The following is a 17,060-nucleotide window of genomic DNA, read 5'->3' on the forward strand; positions in this document are numbered from 1 at the left end:
GGCGAGAGATGTTATGCTGGTTTGGAGTAGGTTGAACAGTTCGTAAGAGTAGGGGGAAATGAAATGCACAGGTGGAATAGAGTGCTTCTCTTCTGAAGTGAGAAGATAGATACCAACAGGGTTAGTTGGGGGAATGAGTCAAGGAAGACAATGGGGAATATGATCATTATGGGCTCAGCTCAGACCGGAGAAATGTCCAGGAAAGAACACTTCAGGTGTGATGTGAAGATCAGAGACTAATATTCTGATGAGAATTGACAAATTGACTACTGAGAGGATTTTTCTGAAAGATAATTGGAGAAAACATAGTTACCTTTTAAGACTGAAATGAGGAGGAATTTCTTTTCATAAATATAACAACTTTTTGCAAGTTTCTACCTCAGTCATTTGTGGACGTAGTGTCATTGCGTGCCTGGAAATGAAGATTGAAAGCATTTAAACCAAAAGGGAGCTGGGGTATAGGGAGGGAGCAGGAAGTGTCTTGGCATTTGATCAGCCTTAATCTTACTGATTGGTGGAGTGGATGAAGTGGCTGATGGTCTGACTCCTCCTCTTATTCTGTTTCATATTACTCTGAATGAATAATGGTTCCAGCAGTGGGTCCGTGGTGATGGAGACCGAGGAACAAGAGGGATAAGTTTTTCTGAACCAAAGTTCAGATGCTTCGATACAGGGCTAGAATTCTGGAGAAAACAGATATTTTGCATTTGTAATGTTGTAAGATTAAATCGTTCTGGAGCTCAAATTTTGAGAATGCAAAAACATTCTGTGATGCAATTAAAGATGTTAGTTTTGAATCATGGTTTGTGCAAAACTCCTCTGCAGTAAGCCCATGTGATCTCTCAGTCTGGTCAAGGTGATCTGAGGTATCGGGCTGTGAAGTGGTGTCTTGAAGTCTGTAACAGCTTTATCTGTGGTTTCAAGCTAAAGTTGTCAAGGAGGTCAGGAAAGGCATAGGTTTGTTGAAAACTGCCTAAACTGAGAAGTCTGACCCCCTTGTGGAATCTGCAGAGGATTCTGGCTGAAGGTCTCCAAGACTAGAGCATTGATATCATGCTCAAACATCAGAAGGAAGAATACCAATCCAAAATGTGCATCGACCCACCCAGTCCAACATCACATCTTGTAATTCTGTAGATTCCACGTAGAACGGGTAGAGATTTGGATAGCCCTGGTCTAACATTGTGTAATACTGGAGTGTAGTACTCTCAGTCCATGTCTGACATTAGAATCTACCGGTAAGTATAGTTCTGTCCGTTAAAACACTGGGGTATTGGAATGGTTTGTCATTGTGTGACACATCGGTACAGTGCAGTTTTATATTGTGCTGCAGAACAGTGAGACGATGGGCTGTTTTATTTTGTGATGCAGAAACGCAAGAGGAAGAATAGAAAGAGAAGTGGAAACGATGAACCTTCTGAGGTGTGGCCAAAATCACCCCGTTCACCTGAGAAAACATCGTCCATAGATTCCTCCAAAGCTGAGGCTGCAAGTAACCAAAATGAAGTCAATAATCCTGAGCAAACCACAGAAGGTAGACATCTGAAATTATTTTTAAGAAATGCAAGTTACTGGGAAATTTACAGTGAAGGAAGTTGGTCATGCTTAACATCCAAATTGGGTCTGATGAACAAGCAACGTTAAAAGTATTGGAAATATAGGTGAATACACTGCTTCAAATTACCTGAATTAGTCTTTTAAAGGAACAAGTGTTGTGGTGGGTGTCTAGCATATTCTCTAGCATGTTCAGTGCAACAGTATTTCCTGATGTCTCTACTCTGTTGTCCAAGAACACCAGATACAAGCACATAGACGTTCGGTCCGATGTTAACATGCAATGGATAAATATTGATGGACTGAGCCGAGATTCCTCAACTTGATTTTCTGTTTTCAGGTGTGTTAAATGTTCAGGCTCATCCAGCGGAGCAGAACATGCCTGACGTTCAGAAAGCATGCAGAGTATCTGGTGCTGAACCCACCAGCCAAGGTGGGGAGAAGAGTGTCGGTGGATTGGATGGCCAGAAAAGAGCTGCACTTGCTGATAATGAGTGCTCATCTTCCCAAAAGGAGACTGCCAACAACACTAACATCGTGGAAAGCAAGCGATCAAAGAGGGTATGTATGGAATAACAGAATGAGATATTCTGGAATCAAAGACTGGAAAGAATGGCAGTGGGTAAGAACCTTGATCTAAATATTTTCACATAGTTCTCATAGCAAAAGTGTTATTTTAAGCTGTTAAAGTGCCCAAAATGTTAGCAGAGGGCAATGAAGTATTATTTATTACGGTAAGTAATTATATTAGTTCTGCATAATTTAGAGTCTAGAGTGTCTGGCAGTGGAACAATCAACGTTCCACTTTTCAAGTCTGTCTGGGACTGTGGTGAAGGAGATAGAGGCTGAATGAGGTGAGTTTGGCGAGAGATGTTATGCTGGTTTGGAGTAGGTTGAACAGTTCGTAAGAGTAGGGGGAAATGAAATGCACAGGTGGAATAGAGTGCTTCTCTTCTGAAGTGAGAAGATAGATATCAACAGGGTTAGTTGGGGGAATGAGCCAAGGAGGACAATGGGGAATGCAGTCATTATGGGCTCAGCTCCGACTCAGAGAAATGTCCAGGAAAGAACACTTCAGATGTGAATATCAAAGACTAATTCTCTGATGAGAGTGGACAAATTGACCACTGAGAGGATTTTTCTGAAAAAAAAAGTGTTGTGGACAACAGGGTTAGTTGGGAGAAGTGAGTCAAGGAGGACAATGGGGTCGTTATGTGCTCTGAATGTCCCACACACCTGGAGGAATGTCCAGGAAAGACCACTTGGAGCCCACGCACACACCTTAGAGGAAACATTGGTTAGGATCTGTTGGTGAGTGTAGCTCTGTCCCTTATAGCACCAGTCTATTGGAATGGTCTGTTGCTGCATGACACAGGTATAGTGCTGTTTCATATTTTGTAACAGAACAGTGAGATGCAAGTGCTGATGGGTTTTTTATTCTGTGATGCAGCAACGCAAGAGGAAGAATGGAAAGAAAAATGGAAATGATAAACCTTCTGATGTGTTGCAAAATTTGCCTTGTTTGCCCGAGAAAACATCCTCTGTGGACTCTGCCAAAAATGAGGCTGTAATTAACCAAAATAAAGTCGATAATCCTGGACAAATCACTGAAGGTAGAGGACACAGATTATTTTTAAGAAATGCAAGATATTGGGCAATTTGCAGTGAAGGGACATTGGCTATGCTTAATATCCAGATTAGGTCTGACGATAAAACAGTGTTGTTTGTAAATGAACAATGCCAAAAATACTGGAAACAGAGGTGAATACACTGCTTCATGTTTATATAAATGGCTTGCATTAGTCACTTGAAGGAACAAGTGCTGTGGTGGGCATGCAGTATATTCTCTAATGTGTTCATTGTAATAATAATTTTTTTTTGTTGTCCAAGTGCAGCAAGAACAAACATGTAGACTTTAGGTTCTATGTTAACTCGCAATGGAGTAAGTTTGATGGAGAGAATATAAGTTCCTCAACTTAATTTCCTGTTTTCTGTTGTGTTGAATTTTGATAAGTTCATCCAGTGGAGCAGAACGTCCCTGGTACCCAGAAAACATGCAAAGTATCTGGTGCTGAACCCACAAGCCAGGGTGGGGAGAAGGGTGCTGATGGATTGGAAGGCAAAGCACAACCTGCACTTACTGGTAACGACAAGTGTTCATCTTCCCAAAAGGAGACCGCCACCAGCACTGATCCTGTCACAGGAGAAGGAAAAAGGGTATGTATGGAAGATCCAATGCTACGATAAGCTATTCAGGATCAACAATCTGATATGAGAGCATAGTTGCACTGCATTTTCTTCATCACAAAAGTGTTATTTTAAAATTGTTAATACTGCCACTAAGATAATCATAAACAAATGATTTAGATTGAGAATCATAGACACAGGAGATGTTGTAAACACACAAAATGCTGGAGGAGCACAGCAAGTCAGGCAGTATCTATGGAAGGAATAAATAGTAAATGATTCATGCTGAGACCCTGCATCAGAACTGAATCGCTCAATTTACTGTGCATTGAGAAATTATATCAGAGTCCTACAGGATGATTTGAAATCTAGCAGCACAGCCAACTTCTAACTTTTCAAATGCTTATATGCCTGGAGGATATGATTACAAAATGTTCCTGATAATACTTCGAAGGAAGGTTGAAGTTGAATGGAATTGATCCACTCCATCTGCCAAAAGCATAACTTCCCTTTGGCCAAACATTTTCATTCTGATTCCCATTCCCATGGACCATGTCAATCCATGGTCTCCCCCTGTGCGAAGATGAGGTTACCTTCAGGGTGAAGGGGGCAACACCTTATATTCTGTCTGGGTAGCCTCCAACCTGATGGCATGAATAGTGATTTCTCCTTCTGGCCAAAAACAAAATCTCCCTCCCCTCCCCTGTTCTATTCCCCACTTTGGCCTTTTACCTTGTCTTACTGGCTATCACCTCCCACTGGTTCCACTCATCCTTCCCTTTCTCCTATAGCCCACTCCGCTCTCCTATCTTCCTTCCTCTTCAGCCATTTACCTTTCCCACCCGCCAGTGGAAATCAAATCTCACATACAGTACATCAGACCACACTGAAAAATGGTGCCATTTGTACTCTTGTCAACTACACCTGAAGCATCTAGATCAGGTGGCCAAAAGGGGAAATGCTGTATGTTAGTTCAATACTGGAGATGGCACCTTCTTCCGTCAAAATTGTGTCACTGGATTCAGTTTGAATTTGCATGTCAACACACACAAACTGCCGGAGGAACTCAGCAGACCAGGCAGCATCTGTGGAAAAGAGTAAACAGTCGACGTTTCAGGCTGAGACCCTTCATCAGGTCTAATTGCTGCCTTCATGTGAAACAAAAGGTTTTCACAAAACAAAACCACAAACATATTTTAATTATAAATTTGCTGGTGTCTTTTTGGCCCAGATCCTACATTGAAAATGACTTGTAGTTTTCAACAGTTTTGTGTAAAAGTTTCTCAATTTGTTTATATTCTCATATTTTCTACTTGGGTACTTCTAAATTGGAATAGTGCAATCTAATATTTCTTATCTTTTAAGAAGTAAAATCCATTTATAGCATACATCATCAAACAGTTCATTCCCTGAGTTAGATTGCTCATTTATCCACACTGGGTTGTTTTGCAGAATAAATGCGGACAGAGAAATGAGAAAAATAACTCGGTTCAGCAGCCTAAAGGTACTGCCAAGAAGATGGAATTGCAGGCTGAAGATTCAGTGGAGCCCCATGCCTCCGTTCGACCTGACCATTCTGCTGCAGGTAATGCTCAGATATTTACATGTTGCTTTTAAGCGTGAAAAGGGAAGTTTTCTTTGAGCAGGATTCATGGTCAAAATGAGTTTTTGATGTGACAGGTTAGAATTTGAACTTTGGTTCAACCTTATGCCGAATTAACAATATAGTAGAATTGAGGTATTTTTCACCTACTGCTGGAGCAGAAACAGTTTGATGTGCAGCCACAACGGCATGTTATTTTCAGCTTTAAATACAGTAAAGAGTAGACCATTTGGCCCTTTGAGCCATGCTACCCCAGCAACCCCCAACAAATCCAATTAACCCTAACCTAATCTCAGGACAATTTACAATGACTGATTAACCTATCTGGTATATCTTTGGATTGCGGGAGGAAACTGGAGGCGCCAAAGAAAGCCCACACATTCAGTGGGGAGGACGACAGAGACTCCTTAAAGAATGGCACCGGAATCAAACACCCAACTCGAGAATGCTCCAATCTACATTAGCATTGTGCTAACAGCCAGATGGTGGCGTAGTGGCGTCAGCGCCGGACTTCGGAGCGAAGGCTCCCGAGTTCGAATCCAGCCGGCTCCAAAAACCTGGAGAGGGATGGGCTCCGCCAGGTTTCAGATGCCCAAGACGATGAGCAATCACCAAAAAGATCGGTGCAAAAAGCTTGTCATGACGGTGCCCCGACGACTTCACCAGGATTTGAGAGCATGCACGTACACAACTGCAATGTTACCCAGATGTGCAGCTGCTACGTTAGTCTGTACGAGGATACGTTACCATGGTGTAAAGAAGCTTTTTAGGTCATAGGATAAATTGGGAGTGAACAGATGGCTTTTTTGTGACACCCAAGCCGACAGGGTGGCACAATGGCATACCTATTAGCACAATGCTTTACAGTGCCAGTGATGGCTAATCTGGGTTCAATTCTTGCTGCTGTCTGCAAGGGGCTTGTACTGTACGTTCTGCCTGTGACTCCGCAGGTTTCCTCCGGGTGCTCCAGTTTCCTCCTACATTCCAAGAATAAAGACGCACATTGAGGGTACGATGCTCACAAGCAAGGTGACGCTTGCGGACCTGCCCCAGCACACTCTCGCACCATGTGGGTCATTGATGCAGACTGGATGTTTGTATGTTCATTTGACAAGTAAAGCTAATCCTCAGGGTAGAGTGTGGTCAGCTTACAGGATGAGTACGCAGAGAAATGGGCTGTTTACCGAGAGATGGATTCAAATTCCGCCATGCCAGCTGGCAAACTTAAATTCAAGTAAGGAAGCAAATCCAAATTTTAAAAAAAAAGTTGAGCAACATTAGCCATGAAATGAGCATGATGATGTAAGGGGTGCAGTAATCTATTTCACAGGCATCTGTCAGGAAAGGAGAACCGCTGTTCTTACCAGAACTGGCATCACAGCTTCCTCTTGAAACAGCAGGGCAATGTCTGTACCTTGTGTATAAGTAAATATTCGTTCAGAAATCAGCCATGGCCCTGGCAAAAAGTACTTGCGTTTAGAAAGCAGCGTCGTTGAAATTTGCACTACCTCAGGAACACAGAAACCTGGCACAGGGTATCTGTGTAGCAGTCAGTGTATTGTGCTAATGCCAAATTAAGGATTACGATAAAAACTGTTCGTTTAGGGCGTTGCTGCTTTCAGGGGTTGTTGCTTCCCTTTTAATACCTGGCCTAAGTATTTCACAAGTTTAGGTTGCTAAAGCACTTTTCAAAAAATATCACTTTACAGCGATTTGCACCTGCCTTAGAGCTGAAGGGGAACAAGTAGGAATGGGAGTAGAGTATAGAGTAACATTGCTCAGTGTAAGGTCCCCACTCTAACAACAGTGTGACTATGCTGTATGGTTCCTTCATCATTACGTTGGGCTACAACCACCGAAGCCTGAATTCAAGTCAACTTTATTGTCATTTAACTACTTATATGTATTTAATGCACATAGAAACAAAATAATGTTTCTTTGAACCAGGGTGTAAAGCACATAACACACAATAACTTATGAAGGTAAGGATAAAATCTACAGATGAATCACACATATATAACAAACCAAAGTGCGTTAATATGAAATATTGTACGGTACAGACCAGATTAACCAGTGACGCTTCGAATACGATGTGGCTGGGAGTTCAGAAGCCTATTGGGATCCTGTTTCTCATCCTGACCATTCCTGTTCTCATGCATCGGAGTCCTCAGCCTGATGGTAGAAAGTCAAAGAGGACGCTGGATGGATGGGTGGGATCCCTAATGCTAAGGACCCTGGATATGCAGCCACTCCTGATAAATATCTGTGATGGATGGTAGGGAGTCCCTTATGATCCTTCTGGTCCAATGCTTCACTGTTCCCATACCAGATGGAGCTGGAACTTGTAAGGACACTCCTAATGGCGCTCCTGTAAAATGCATTTAAGATGGGGGTGGGGGGGGGGAGCCTTGCTAGCTTCAGTCTTCTTACGAAGTGGAGGCGCTGCTGTGCCCTCTTGTTCAGGTGATATTAAGGGATGAGGTGAGGTCTTCCATGATGTGAACTCCCAGGAACTTGGTGCGCGTAACTCTCTACAGAGGAGCCATGTATTCGCAGAGAGAGGGGAATGGTTTGTCTGCACCGTCCTGAGGTCCACGATGATTTCCTTTGTCTTCTCCACATTCAGGCTTAGGTTGTTCTTCTCACATTAATCCACCAATGGCTCCACTTCCTCTCTGTACTCCATCTCATTATCATTCTTGATAAAGTCAACCATTGTTGCGTCATTCGCAAGATGCTGGAAAAGCTTTCCAGTCCTGGCTAGTTCAGATGTAATTTGCTTTGTTTTTCTCACTCACTCCACAGTTGCTCCCTGATCTGCTGGGGTTGCTGTGCATTTTCCTTCCATTTAGATCTCCAGCAGTTGTTGTGTTCTGTATCTCATAAATTATGCCTTACATCCCCCCCCCAGCACCATTTCTGCCCTATGTACACCACCTCCAAACAGATTAAGTGGCATTAGAAAGCCTTCAACATCTTCTCTTCGTTGAACCCAAATGTGTGTCATCAATTCTCTCTTGGTTTCCTCTCAGTCGGAGACACTCTCTTTGTTTTTTCCATGGTGTCCCCTTCTCAACAAGCTTTTTAATGAGTTTACAAAGATTGTTTAGCTGAAACATTAACTTTGTTTTGTATCCACAGTTGCTGCCACTTTTCACCAAGTGTTCTTGTATTTTCTTTTCTGTCTAGTTTTACCAGAATTTGTAGTGCTTTTATTCATCTTTTGTGAGTTTTTTTATGAGACAAGGATCTTTACATCCTTTTCTATTGTAATTAAAATTGTATAACACATCGTTGAGACCATATTTGGATTATTGAGTTCAATTCTGGTCACCTACCTGCAGGACTGGTATCAATTAGTTTGAAAGAGTTTGGAGAAGATTTTCAAGGATGTTGCCAGGACTTGAGATCCTGAGATAATGAGAAAGATTGACCCTCTGCCCTGGAGCAATGAGGGGAGATTTGATAGGGGTTTACAAAATTGAGGGGTGCACTGTAGATAGGGTAAGTGTAAGCAGGCCTTTTCCACTGAGGTTGGATGAGACTAGAGGTCATAGGTTAAAGGTGAAAGATGAAATATTGAAGGGAAATCTGAGGGGGATCTTCTTCACTCAGAGGGTGGTGCAAATGTGAATCAGGCTGCCAATGGAAGTGTCGAGTTTAGGTTTGATTTCAGCAATTAAGACAAGTTTGGATAAGTACATGGATGGGAGGGGTATGGAGGGCTATGGTCCAGATGCGGGTTGATGGGATTAGCCAGAAACACTGTTTCCAGATGAGCCTGCAGTGCTCTATGACTGATAAATTGTCGTTATCATGTTCCAAAACTATGACAGAAAAACAAAACCTACGTCAGGCTGAATGGCAATATAAAGTACTCAGTCTAAGTTCTCAATGTGATGAACTTGAACAGGGGATGAACGCAAATTAAAACAGGACAGAATTCTTTCAAAGTTCAATTGTTACAGGAAAAATAGGTGTGGGTATTAGATCTGTGATTCGTGCAGCATGGAAATGGGCCCTTTTGTCCATCTCATCTTAACGGTGCCCATTTGCACTAATTCCATTTGACTGCACTTGGCCCATTTAAACTTGTCCTAGTCATGTATCAGACCAAATTGTATCTGCCACTACCATTTCCTCTGGAAAGCTTAATCCCTATCCCCACCACTCTCTATGTTTGTGGGTAGAGTAAAACTTGCTCACGTTCCCTTCAAGTCATTTGGCACTGGTGTTTTCTCTAAAGGAGTCTTTAGTTTTAAATTAGTCTTCAAATATTCTGTCCTCCGCTTACAGTATCGCCAGCCAGTGGTGCAGTGGCACCCTCACCAGACTTCGAGGCGAGGAGTGCCGGGGTTCGAATCCAGCCGGCTCAGCTCCCTGCACGCTCTCCATCTGTGCTGGGTTGAGCGTCGAGCTAGCAACTTGGCCTCATAAAGAAAAAGCAGGCAAATGTAAAAGAGACAGCAAGGTTGCTGTCACAAGGCGCAGGAAGAAGGGGTTACAAACGATGCTTACAGTGTGATGTTTGCACGTTGCAGATAATAACGAAACAGGAGAAGCTGTTGCTGAACCAGACCGCACCACAGAGGAAAAACAGGCAGCGCCCGGTAAAAACCAAAATGGAGCTGAGCTGCAAGATGATTCCAAGGAAGCGATTTCTTCTGCGGATAGTTGCGCAGAAGGCGGCAGGGGCACCGAAAGTACATCGGAGGTGCGGCGAGTTATCGCAAGTTTTCTTAAATCTTTCAAATCTCAAACTCTTCCTCATCCTCATTCCAGTTCCCACTAGCACTCGGCTCCAAGCCTACCTAGCCTGTAATGAATTACAAGAAGTAATGTTTTTCTAGACAGTATCGAGTGTGAGAGTGGGCTCAGTCACTGGCCTTAGGCAGCACCGCAATAATTTCACAACCTTGAATTAACGTGCACGTACGTTTTAATATCCAAATAACAATCTTATCATTTGGTGCCAAATTTGACTGAATGGCATCTTGAATGCAAGCCCGTAGTATAGAAAGCACTTTCCATACATGACAGGCACACTTACGTTGTATACACTTGCTATAACCAGTATGCCAGTAGCACACACAAACACATACAGAGGAAAGCAGTTAAGTTTATTAAAGTTAATACTGTACACAGATGTTTATTTGTGTTATGTTTGTTGTTTGTCAAGTGTGCCATTGGCCTGCTTGGTATTACTTTTGCCAGAGAGAAACTGCGTGTGCGCGGCGTCCAGAAGGGACGTGCCAGTAATGAAAGGGTTAACACGTGAAGAGCATTTGACGGCTTTGGGCCAGTGCTCACTGGAGTTTGGAAGAATGAGGGGCATCTCATTGAAATCTATTGAATATTGAACGGCCTAAAACAAGTCGATGTGGTGAAGAATTTTCCTATGGGGGAGTTTTATGACCAGAAGACAGAGCCTCAGAATAGAGGGACATCCGTCTAGAACAGAGATGAGGAGGAATTTCTTTAGTGAGAGGATGGCAAATCTATGGAATTCATTGCCACAGATAGTTGTGGAGGTCAGGTCATTTGGAATATTTAAAGCAGAAGTTGATAGGTTCTTGATTAGAAATGGTATCAAAAGGTTACAGGGAGAAGTCAGGCTAAGAGGGAAAGTAATTTAACCATGATGGACTGGCAGAGCAGACTTGATGGGGCAAATGGCCTAATTCTGCTCCTGTGTCTTATGAGTTCAAGGGAATTTCAATTTACAAAACATATCTGTTAATCCTTTTGACTCCAGTAAATTACAAAGTAGCAAATTAGAAAATATTGGTATTTAAAATAATTCATAAATGAGCCTTAATTTTTCTAAATTCTTTTGATATTAGAATAGTCATTCTTCTTGCACTTAATTTAAAATGCAACAACAGGAAAAAGAAAGTGTAAAAAGGAACTAATAATTTCTCCATAGAAATGTAACTTGCTACCTATTGCTGATGTAGGGAGTACGTCAAAGACTGTGGTCGCAGATAAGGTGATGGAGTGTTTCAGCAGAGTAATGTGGATTCTGACAATGTAAGGAGCTGCAATAGGCCAGAGCTACAGGTGTTTCAAAGAGCATTAAGGGCAAGAGTGAAGACACAAACAGACACCTCCTAAAGATCAGTCTTTAAATTTGATATACTTAAAATTAATGTGCTGGGAGTCGACGATGGTCACTGAGCACAAATTTTAGCTACCGATTTTTAGATAAACTGAAGTTTAAGCAGAAAAGAGAATGGTGGAATTGCATTGAAATAGTTGAGTCTGGGCATCAACAGGAAGTGGGTAGAGGTGAGAGATGTTTAGGAAATGGTTTGGGGTTGGAAACATAAGCCTCATTTCAAATAGAGTAGCTAAATAATAAATTGTCCAGTCTGGCCTAAGTTGCTGATCTGGGGAGATAGTGAAGAGTTTGGTTCAGGGTCCAAAGACAATATCTTCAGTCTTACCAATGAAGGAGGTTGCGGCTCACTCAAGTGAAATCAGTGAACAGTACCGTAGAGAGAATTGTACACGTAGAATTGGAGCCCTATCTTATCAGTGAGAACATTGACGCTGACCCAGTAACTGCTGATGATGTCAAGGAGCAACATTTTAATGAGCAAGAAGAGGGCCATGGGGAAATTCTTCATGAACTCTGTAAGTGGCAGAAGGAACAGGAGTCTTTATTTGAAATTGGTTTCAAATTGATAATTATGGGCAGACCAGTTAGAAGTAATTCCCTTGAAATGGAAATGGAGGTGCTGGAGGTTCATGAGTCTAGAGAACATAGCAGAGTGCTGCATAGGAACAGGCCATTCAGCCCACAATGTTGTGCTGAATGTCTCCCACCTACACCATATCCATATCCCTCCATCTTCCTTATATCCATGTGCCAATCTAAACATCTCTTAAAAGCCTCTAATATATTTGCCTCTGCCACCACACTAGGCAGCACATTACAGGCATCCGCGACTATCTGAGTAAAAAAACTTGCCCCTCACATCCCCCCTTGAACCTACCGCCTCTCAGCTTCAATGTATGCCCTGTGGTCTTGAAGGTTTCAACCGTGGGAAATGGATGCTCTCTGTCCATTCTATCTATCCCTCTCAGTATCTTTTAATGCTCTATCAGATCTCCTCTTAGCCTCCGACGTGCCAGAGAAATTAACCTAAGTTTATCCGGCCCCTCATGATAACATAATGCCCTCTGAACCAGGCAGCATCTTGGTGAACCTCTTCTGCATCCTCTCCAAATCTCAACATCTGGTGAGGCAACCAGAGCTATACGCAATACTCCAGATGTGGCCTAACCAGAGTTTTATGAAGTTGCAGTATAACCTCCTGTTTTCTTAATACAGTGTCTCAATTAATAAAAGCAAGCATTCCATAAGCCTTCTTAACCCCCTTATCGACCTGTGTAGCCTCTTTCAAGGGGCAATGAACTTGGGTCCCAAGATCTCTGCTCAGCAATGCCTTGCCTTTAACAGTGTACCGTCTCCTTGCATTTTCCCTACCAAGGTACAACACCTCACGTTTATCTGTGTTAAACTCCATCTGCCATTTCTCTGCCCATATCTTCAACTGATCTATATCATGTTATATTCTTTGACTGTCTTCTATACTATCCACAACTCCACCAATCTTGATATCATCCACAAATTTACTAACCCACCCATCTACATTTTCATCCAGGTTATTTGTGTACATTTCCAACAGCAGAGGTCCCAGCACAGGTCCCGGCAGAACTCCACTAATTACAGACATCCAGCTCAAATAAGTCACTTTAACCAAAGAGCTCTAGAGAATCAGGAAAATGTATCAGTAACTTTCTCACCTTTTGTTAACACATCTTTGTGAATTATCCATCTTTACTTTCACTTATTTCATTCTTTAATTGCCATATTAAATTGATCAGATTAACAAATTTAGGTCCCTTTGCAGCATCAGTGTTTTTTTTCTTTCTCCATCTCTCATTGTGAAATATGCTCAAAGTTTCTAAAGTAGTCAGTTTTATCACCTGACGGAAATTTGCTATTGGAAAATTATTCAAAGTTGTTCCTCTATAAAACAAACGTATTTGACTTATCTCAGGATGAAATTTGTTATGATGGATAATGTTAGGCATCCGTTAGTCTCGAGAGACCACGGATTTGAGCCTTGGGAGGTTTCCAGGGTGCAGGCCTGGGCAGGGTTGTATGGGAGACCGGCAGTTGCTCATGCTGTAAGTCTCCCCTCTCTATGCCACAGATGTTGTCCAAGGGAAGGGCAAGGGCCAACACAGCTTGTCACCGGTATCGTCGCAGAGCAATGTGTGGTTAAGTGCCTTGCTCAAGGACACAACACGCTGCCTTAAGTGAGGCTCAAACTAGCAACCTTCAGATCACTAGACCAACGCCTTAACCACTTGGCCACGTGCCAACACAATGGATTATGTAAAATAAGCCTAAACTGAAATAGCAAGTTTTTTCCTCGTGTTGTACTGCATCTTTCCCTATCTAGAAATGGGACTATCTAGCAGGAATAGATGATAAATATGTATTATATCCATAATTTTCCCAGGGAAACTGCACTGCGTTAATTAACTCGATTTGAAATCGGAGGTTCTTAAAATAAATCTAAATGATATATTAAACTGTTATAGCCACATAGCTGTGAAGTACAAATAATGTAATATTTCTATACATTCGTTTATGTATTTCTGAATGAAAAAGTGAAACAGAGAAATTATTTTGGACATTATTTTCATAGGGTGAAAGAAAATCAAATGAGAAAAATGCAAACATTCCAGAATCAAGCTCCACAAGCCAAGACATGCCACAATCGAACAAACTGAAGTGAGTCTGGTGTTTTCCCGAAGTGTCTTTTGTAAGCTAGAATAAATAGTATTACCATTGTGTTAATCTTCAGTGAAAGGTGCTGTACTGCAGGAAATAAAATGCATTTATCTGACTGTGGCAAAAGCAGGAGTTCTTATTTTGTGTTTAAAAATCAGAACAGATAATTAATTTGTTGTCTCCCATTGGTCTCTCCTGCCCAAGAATATTAAGTGAACAGGACTCAAACGTATTCAGAAACTTCCTTTATTCCTCCATGTGTGTTTGAATACTGGTCTTTCATTTGGTCCAGCCCATGTGATCCCTTTCCTGAGCTCTCCCACCCTACTCTGCTCACTAGCTCCTGTGCTCCTGTCTGTGTTCTATCTGTTCATTCTGACTTGTTTCACCCTTGCCTCTCAATGTCAATCAGAACATCAAATCTTCTCTCACTCACTTCTTGGTTCTCTCTTGACCTATATCCCAACTTGCACATGCGGTCATGAATCCTGCACTATTGCCTGCTGTTGTCTCAAGTTTGTTCAGGTTGACCAACCTCATCTCTTGGTACTCATCTCAGACACTTGCTGCATTGCTCTTCACCTTCCTATTGGTCAGAGTCATACTGCATGGAAACAGGCCCTTTGGCCTGACTCGTCCATGCCTACAGTGAGGTAATCCCATCTGTCTGCATTTGGTCTAAACCTTTCTTATCCATGTGCATACCTAGATGGCTTTTAAATGTTGCTGATCTGCCCACTTGAACCACTATTTCTGGCAGCTCATTCCAAGTATGCATCACCCTGTTCGTGAAGAAGCTGTCTCTGATGTCCCTTTGAAATTTCTCACCTCTGATCTTAAACCTATGCCCTCTTGTATTTAGCACCCTCTCCATGGACTACATGTTTTCACCCTGTCTATGCCCCTCGTGATCTTAAATACCCCTCTGAGGTCACCACCTCTGTCACCAACTGTACTTTCTAGGGAATAAAGTCCAAGTCTACACAACCTCTGTTGTAACTCAGGACCCAAAGTTCAGCAGGATCTGGATAAACCTTTCCTGCAAGTTTTGACTTGCAGTGGGCCCACTGCCCCCCACTCCCCTTTCCTTGCAAATTATACTCAAAATTCTTCTTGAATGGAGTCGGTGGAAATTTGAGATAAGTTAGGCAATTACTCACTTCACATTTGAGGAGTTAACGCAGTATGGATTAACTCTGTAGACAACTGAATTTGTTTTGGAACTTGTACTTTTATCGAAAACAATGTTTCAGATGGGACGTTTATCTGAAGCTCAGTGTAAAAGTGAGGAATCCCATCATTGTATTCGGGAAGTGCATGGAAATTATACCTTGGGACCAGGCAATATTTTCTTCCAACCAAAATTATAAAATTGGACTATACGGTCATTTTGGATTGCCATTTGTGGGAGCTAAGTGTTTCTTGATTAGCTGCCATACTCTCTACATTTAGAACAGTGGTACACTTTTAAAAACAGTTATTTCCTTTCAAAACACTCTGAGATGCTCAAAAAGTGTATGAAAGGAGTCAAAGAAATACAAACACTTCTATTCCCTTCTTCACAACTGAACATTTCTTTTACTCAACTTTTCTAACTTGAAAATGAAGAAAGAAGACAAAACAAGTACTTTGTACATACTTAGTCTTTGTTTTGCACAGGTAACAGAAAGAGGAGCTGCTGTCAATCCAACATTTTGTTTTGGTGATCACTATAAGCACCTTGACCTGAATGCAAAAACAGAGGATTCAAGAGGTGTTCTTATAAATAATCGGAACGTTATTCCCGAAATTAGGAATTCTCTAAACTATATTTAATATTGAGTCAGTTAATTTTAAAGATTGGCTTTTAAAATTACATATCGTTCTTTTTTTGGTTGAGGTTGGTTTCAGTTAAGAGTGACGAACTTAAATGGGAGCGCTTCTTGCTCATTTATAATTGCCCTGTAATCTTCATATGGTAGTCAGCAGTTCATCAGAATTTTTGATAATGACGTTATACCAATGCATTTTTACATCTTGCCAGATTCAAGATTGTTTAATGTCATTTCCAGCATGCATGTGTAAAGAACAAAATAGTTATTACTCTGGATTCAATGCAGCACAAAAAGCACAATAAAATAAAGAGAACAATAATAAAAAAGACAATAAATAAAACTTCATAAAATAGCTTATATACATCGAGTGATTGTATGTCCACAAATTGAGGCTAAGCAAACGAGTGTCTGTGCATGAGGTAACTGACAGCAAATGTTAAAGTAGTGCTGGTGGGGGGTGTGGTGGCTAGGTTAGTAAGTGGGGGTGTTGATCAGCCTTACTGCTTGGGGAAAGGAACTGTTTTTGAGCCTGGTTGTCCTGGCGTGGATGTTATGTAGCCTCCTCCCTGATGGGAATGGGACAGACAGTCCAGGAGCAGGATGGGTGGGATCCTTCATGATAGTGCTGCCTTTTTAGCAGCACCTTTCTATAGATGCATGTCCTTAATAGCAAGTAGGCTGGTGACAGTGGTGCATTGGGCAGTTGTGACTACCTGTTGTAGAGCCTTCCCATCTGCCGCAGTGCAGTTTCTGTACCATACAGTGATGCACCATGTTAAGATTCTCTCTGCTGCGCATCAGTAGAAGGATGGGTGTATTCATGTGCATGGTCCAGCTCTCTTCAGCCTCCTTAGAAATGAGAGGTGTCAGTGATCTTTCTTGATAATGTAATCAAGTTATTAAAAGGGCAGTGCTGTGGTTTTCTCCAAGATGACCGCAGCCTTGTCCTGGCTTGGAGGCTTGCGTGCCTCAATGACCCGGAGAGGTATGTTGGCTGAAGTCAGAGCTTTAAGTTTTAGCTCTTTGTAGGGTCGCCCGTGCCAAACAGGTCAAATGTTAGAGGCCAGACTATGAGTAGTCCGTTGGTCCT

At 42.0% G+C, this 17,060-nt stretch overlaps 1 protein-coding gene across 2 annotated transcripts in view; it reads left to right on the forward strand.

The window, feature by feature from the left end:
- LOC140714717 (E3 ubiquitin-protein ligase rnf213-alpha-like) overlaps nucleotides 1–17,060 on the forward strand; it is a 175,757-nt gene that overhangs the window by 15,852 nt on the left and 142,845 nt on the right. For both annotated transcript variants that reach the window (XM_073026215.1, XM_073026217.1), the window contains exons 9-15: nucleotides 1,372–1,534; nucleotides 1,895–2,115; nucleotides 3,005–3,167; nucleotides 3,569–3,771; nucleotides 5,194–5,326; nucleotides 9,886–10,058; nucleotides 14,071–14,156. In XM_073026215.1, coding sequence (XP_072882316.1) covers nucleotides 1,372–1,534; nucleotides 1,895–2,115; nucleotides 3,005–3,167; nucleotides 3,569–3,771; nucleotides 5,194–5,326; nucleotides 9,886–10,058; nucleotides 14,071–14,156 — 1,142 coding nt within the window. The remainder of the gene's footprint in view (nucleotides 1–1,371; nucleotides 1,535–1,894; nucleotides 2,116–3,004; nucleotides 3,168–3,568; nucleotides 3,772–5,193; nucleotides 5,327–9,885; nucleotides 10,059–14,070; nucleotides 14,157–17,060) is intronic.

The sequence above is a fragment of the Hemitrygon akajei genome, chromosome 22 (assembly GCF_048418815.1).
Source record: "Hemitrygon akajei chromosome 22, sHemAka1.3, whole genome shotgun sequence".
Taxonomy (NCBI): domain Eukaryota; kingdom Metazoa; phylum Chordata; class Chondrichthyes; order Myliobatiformes; family Dasyatidae; genus Hemitrygon; species Hemitrygon akajei.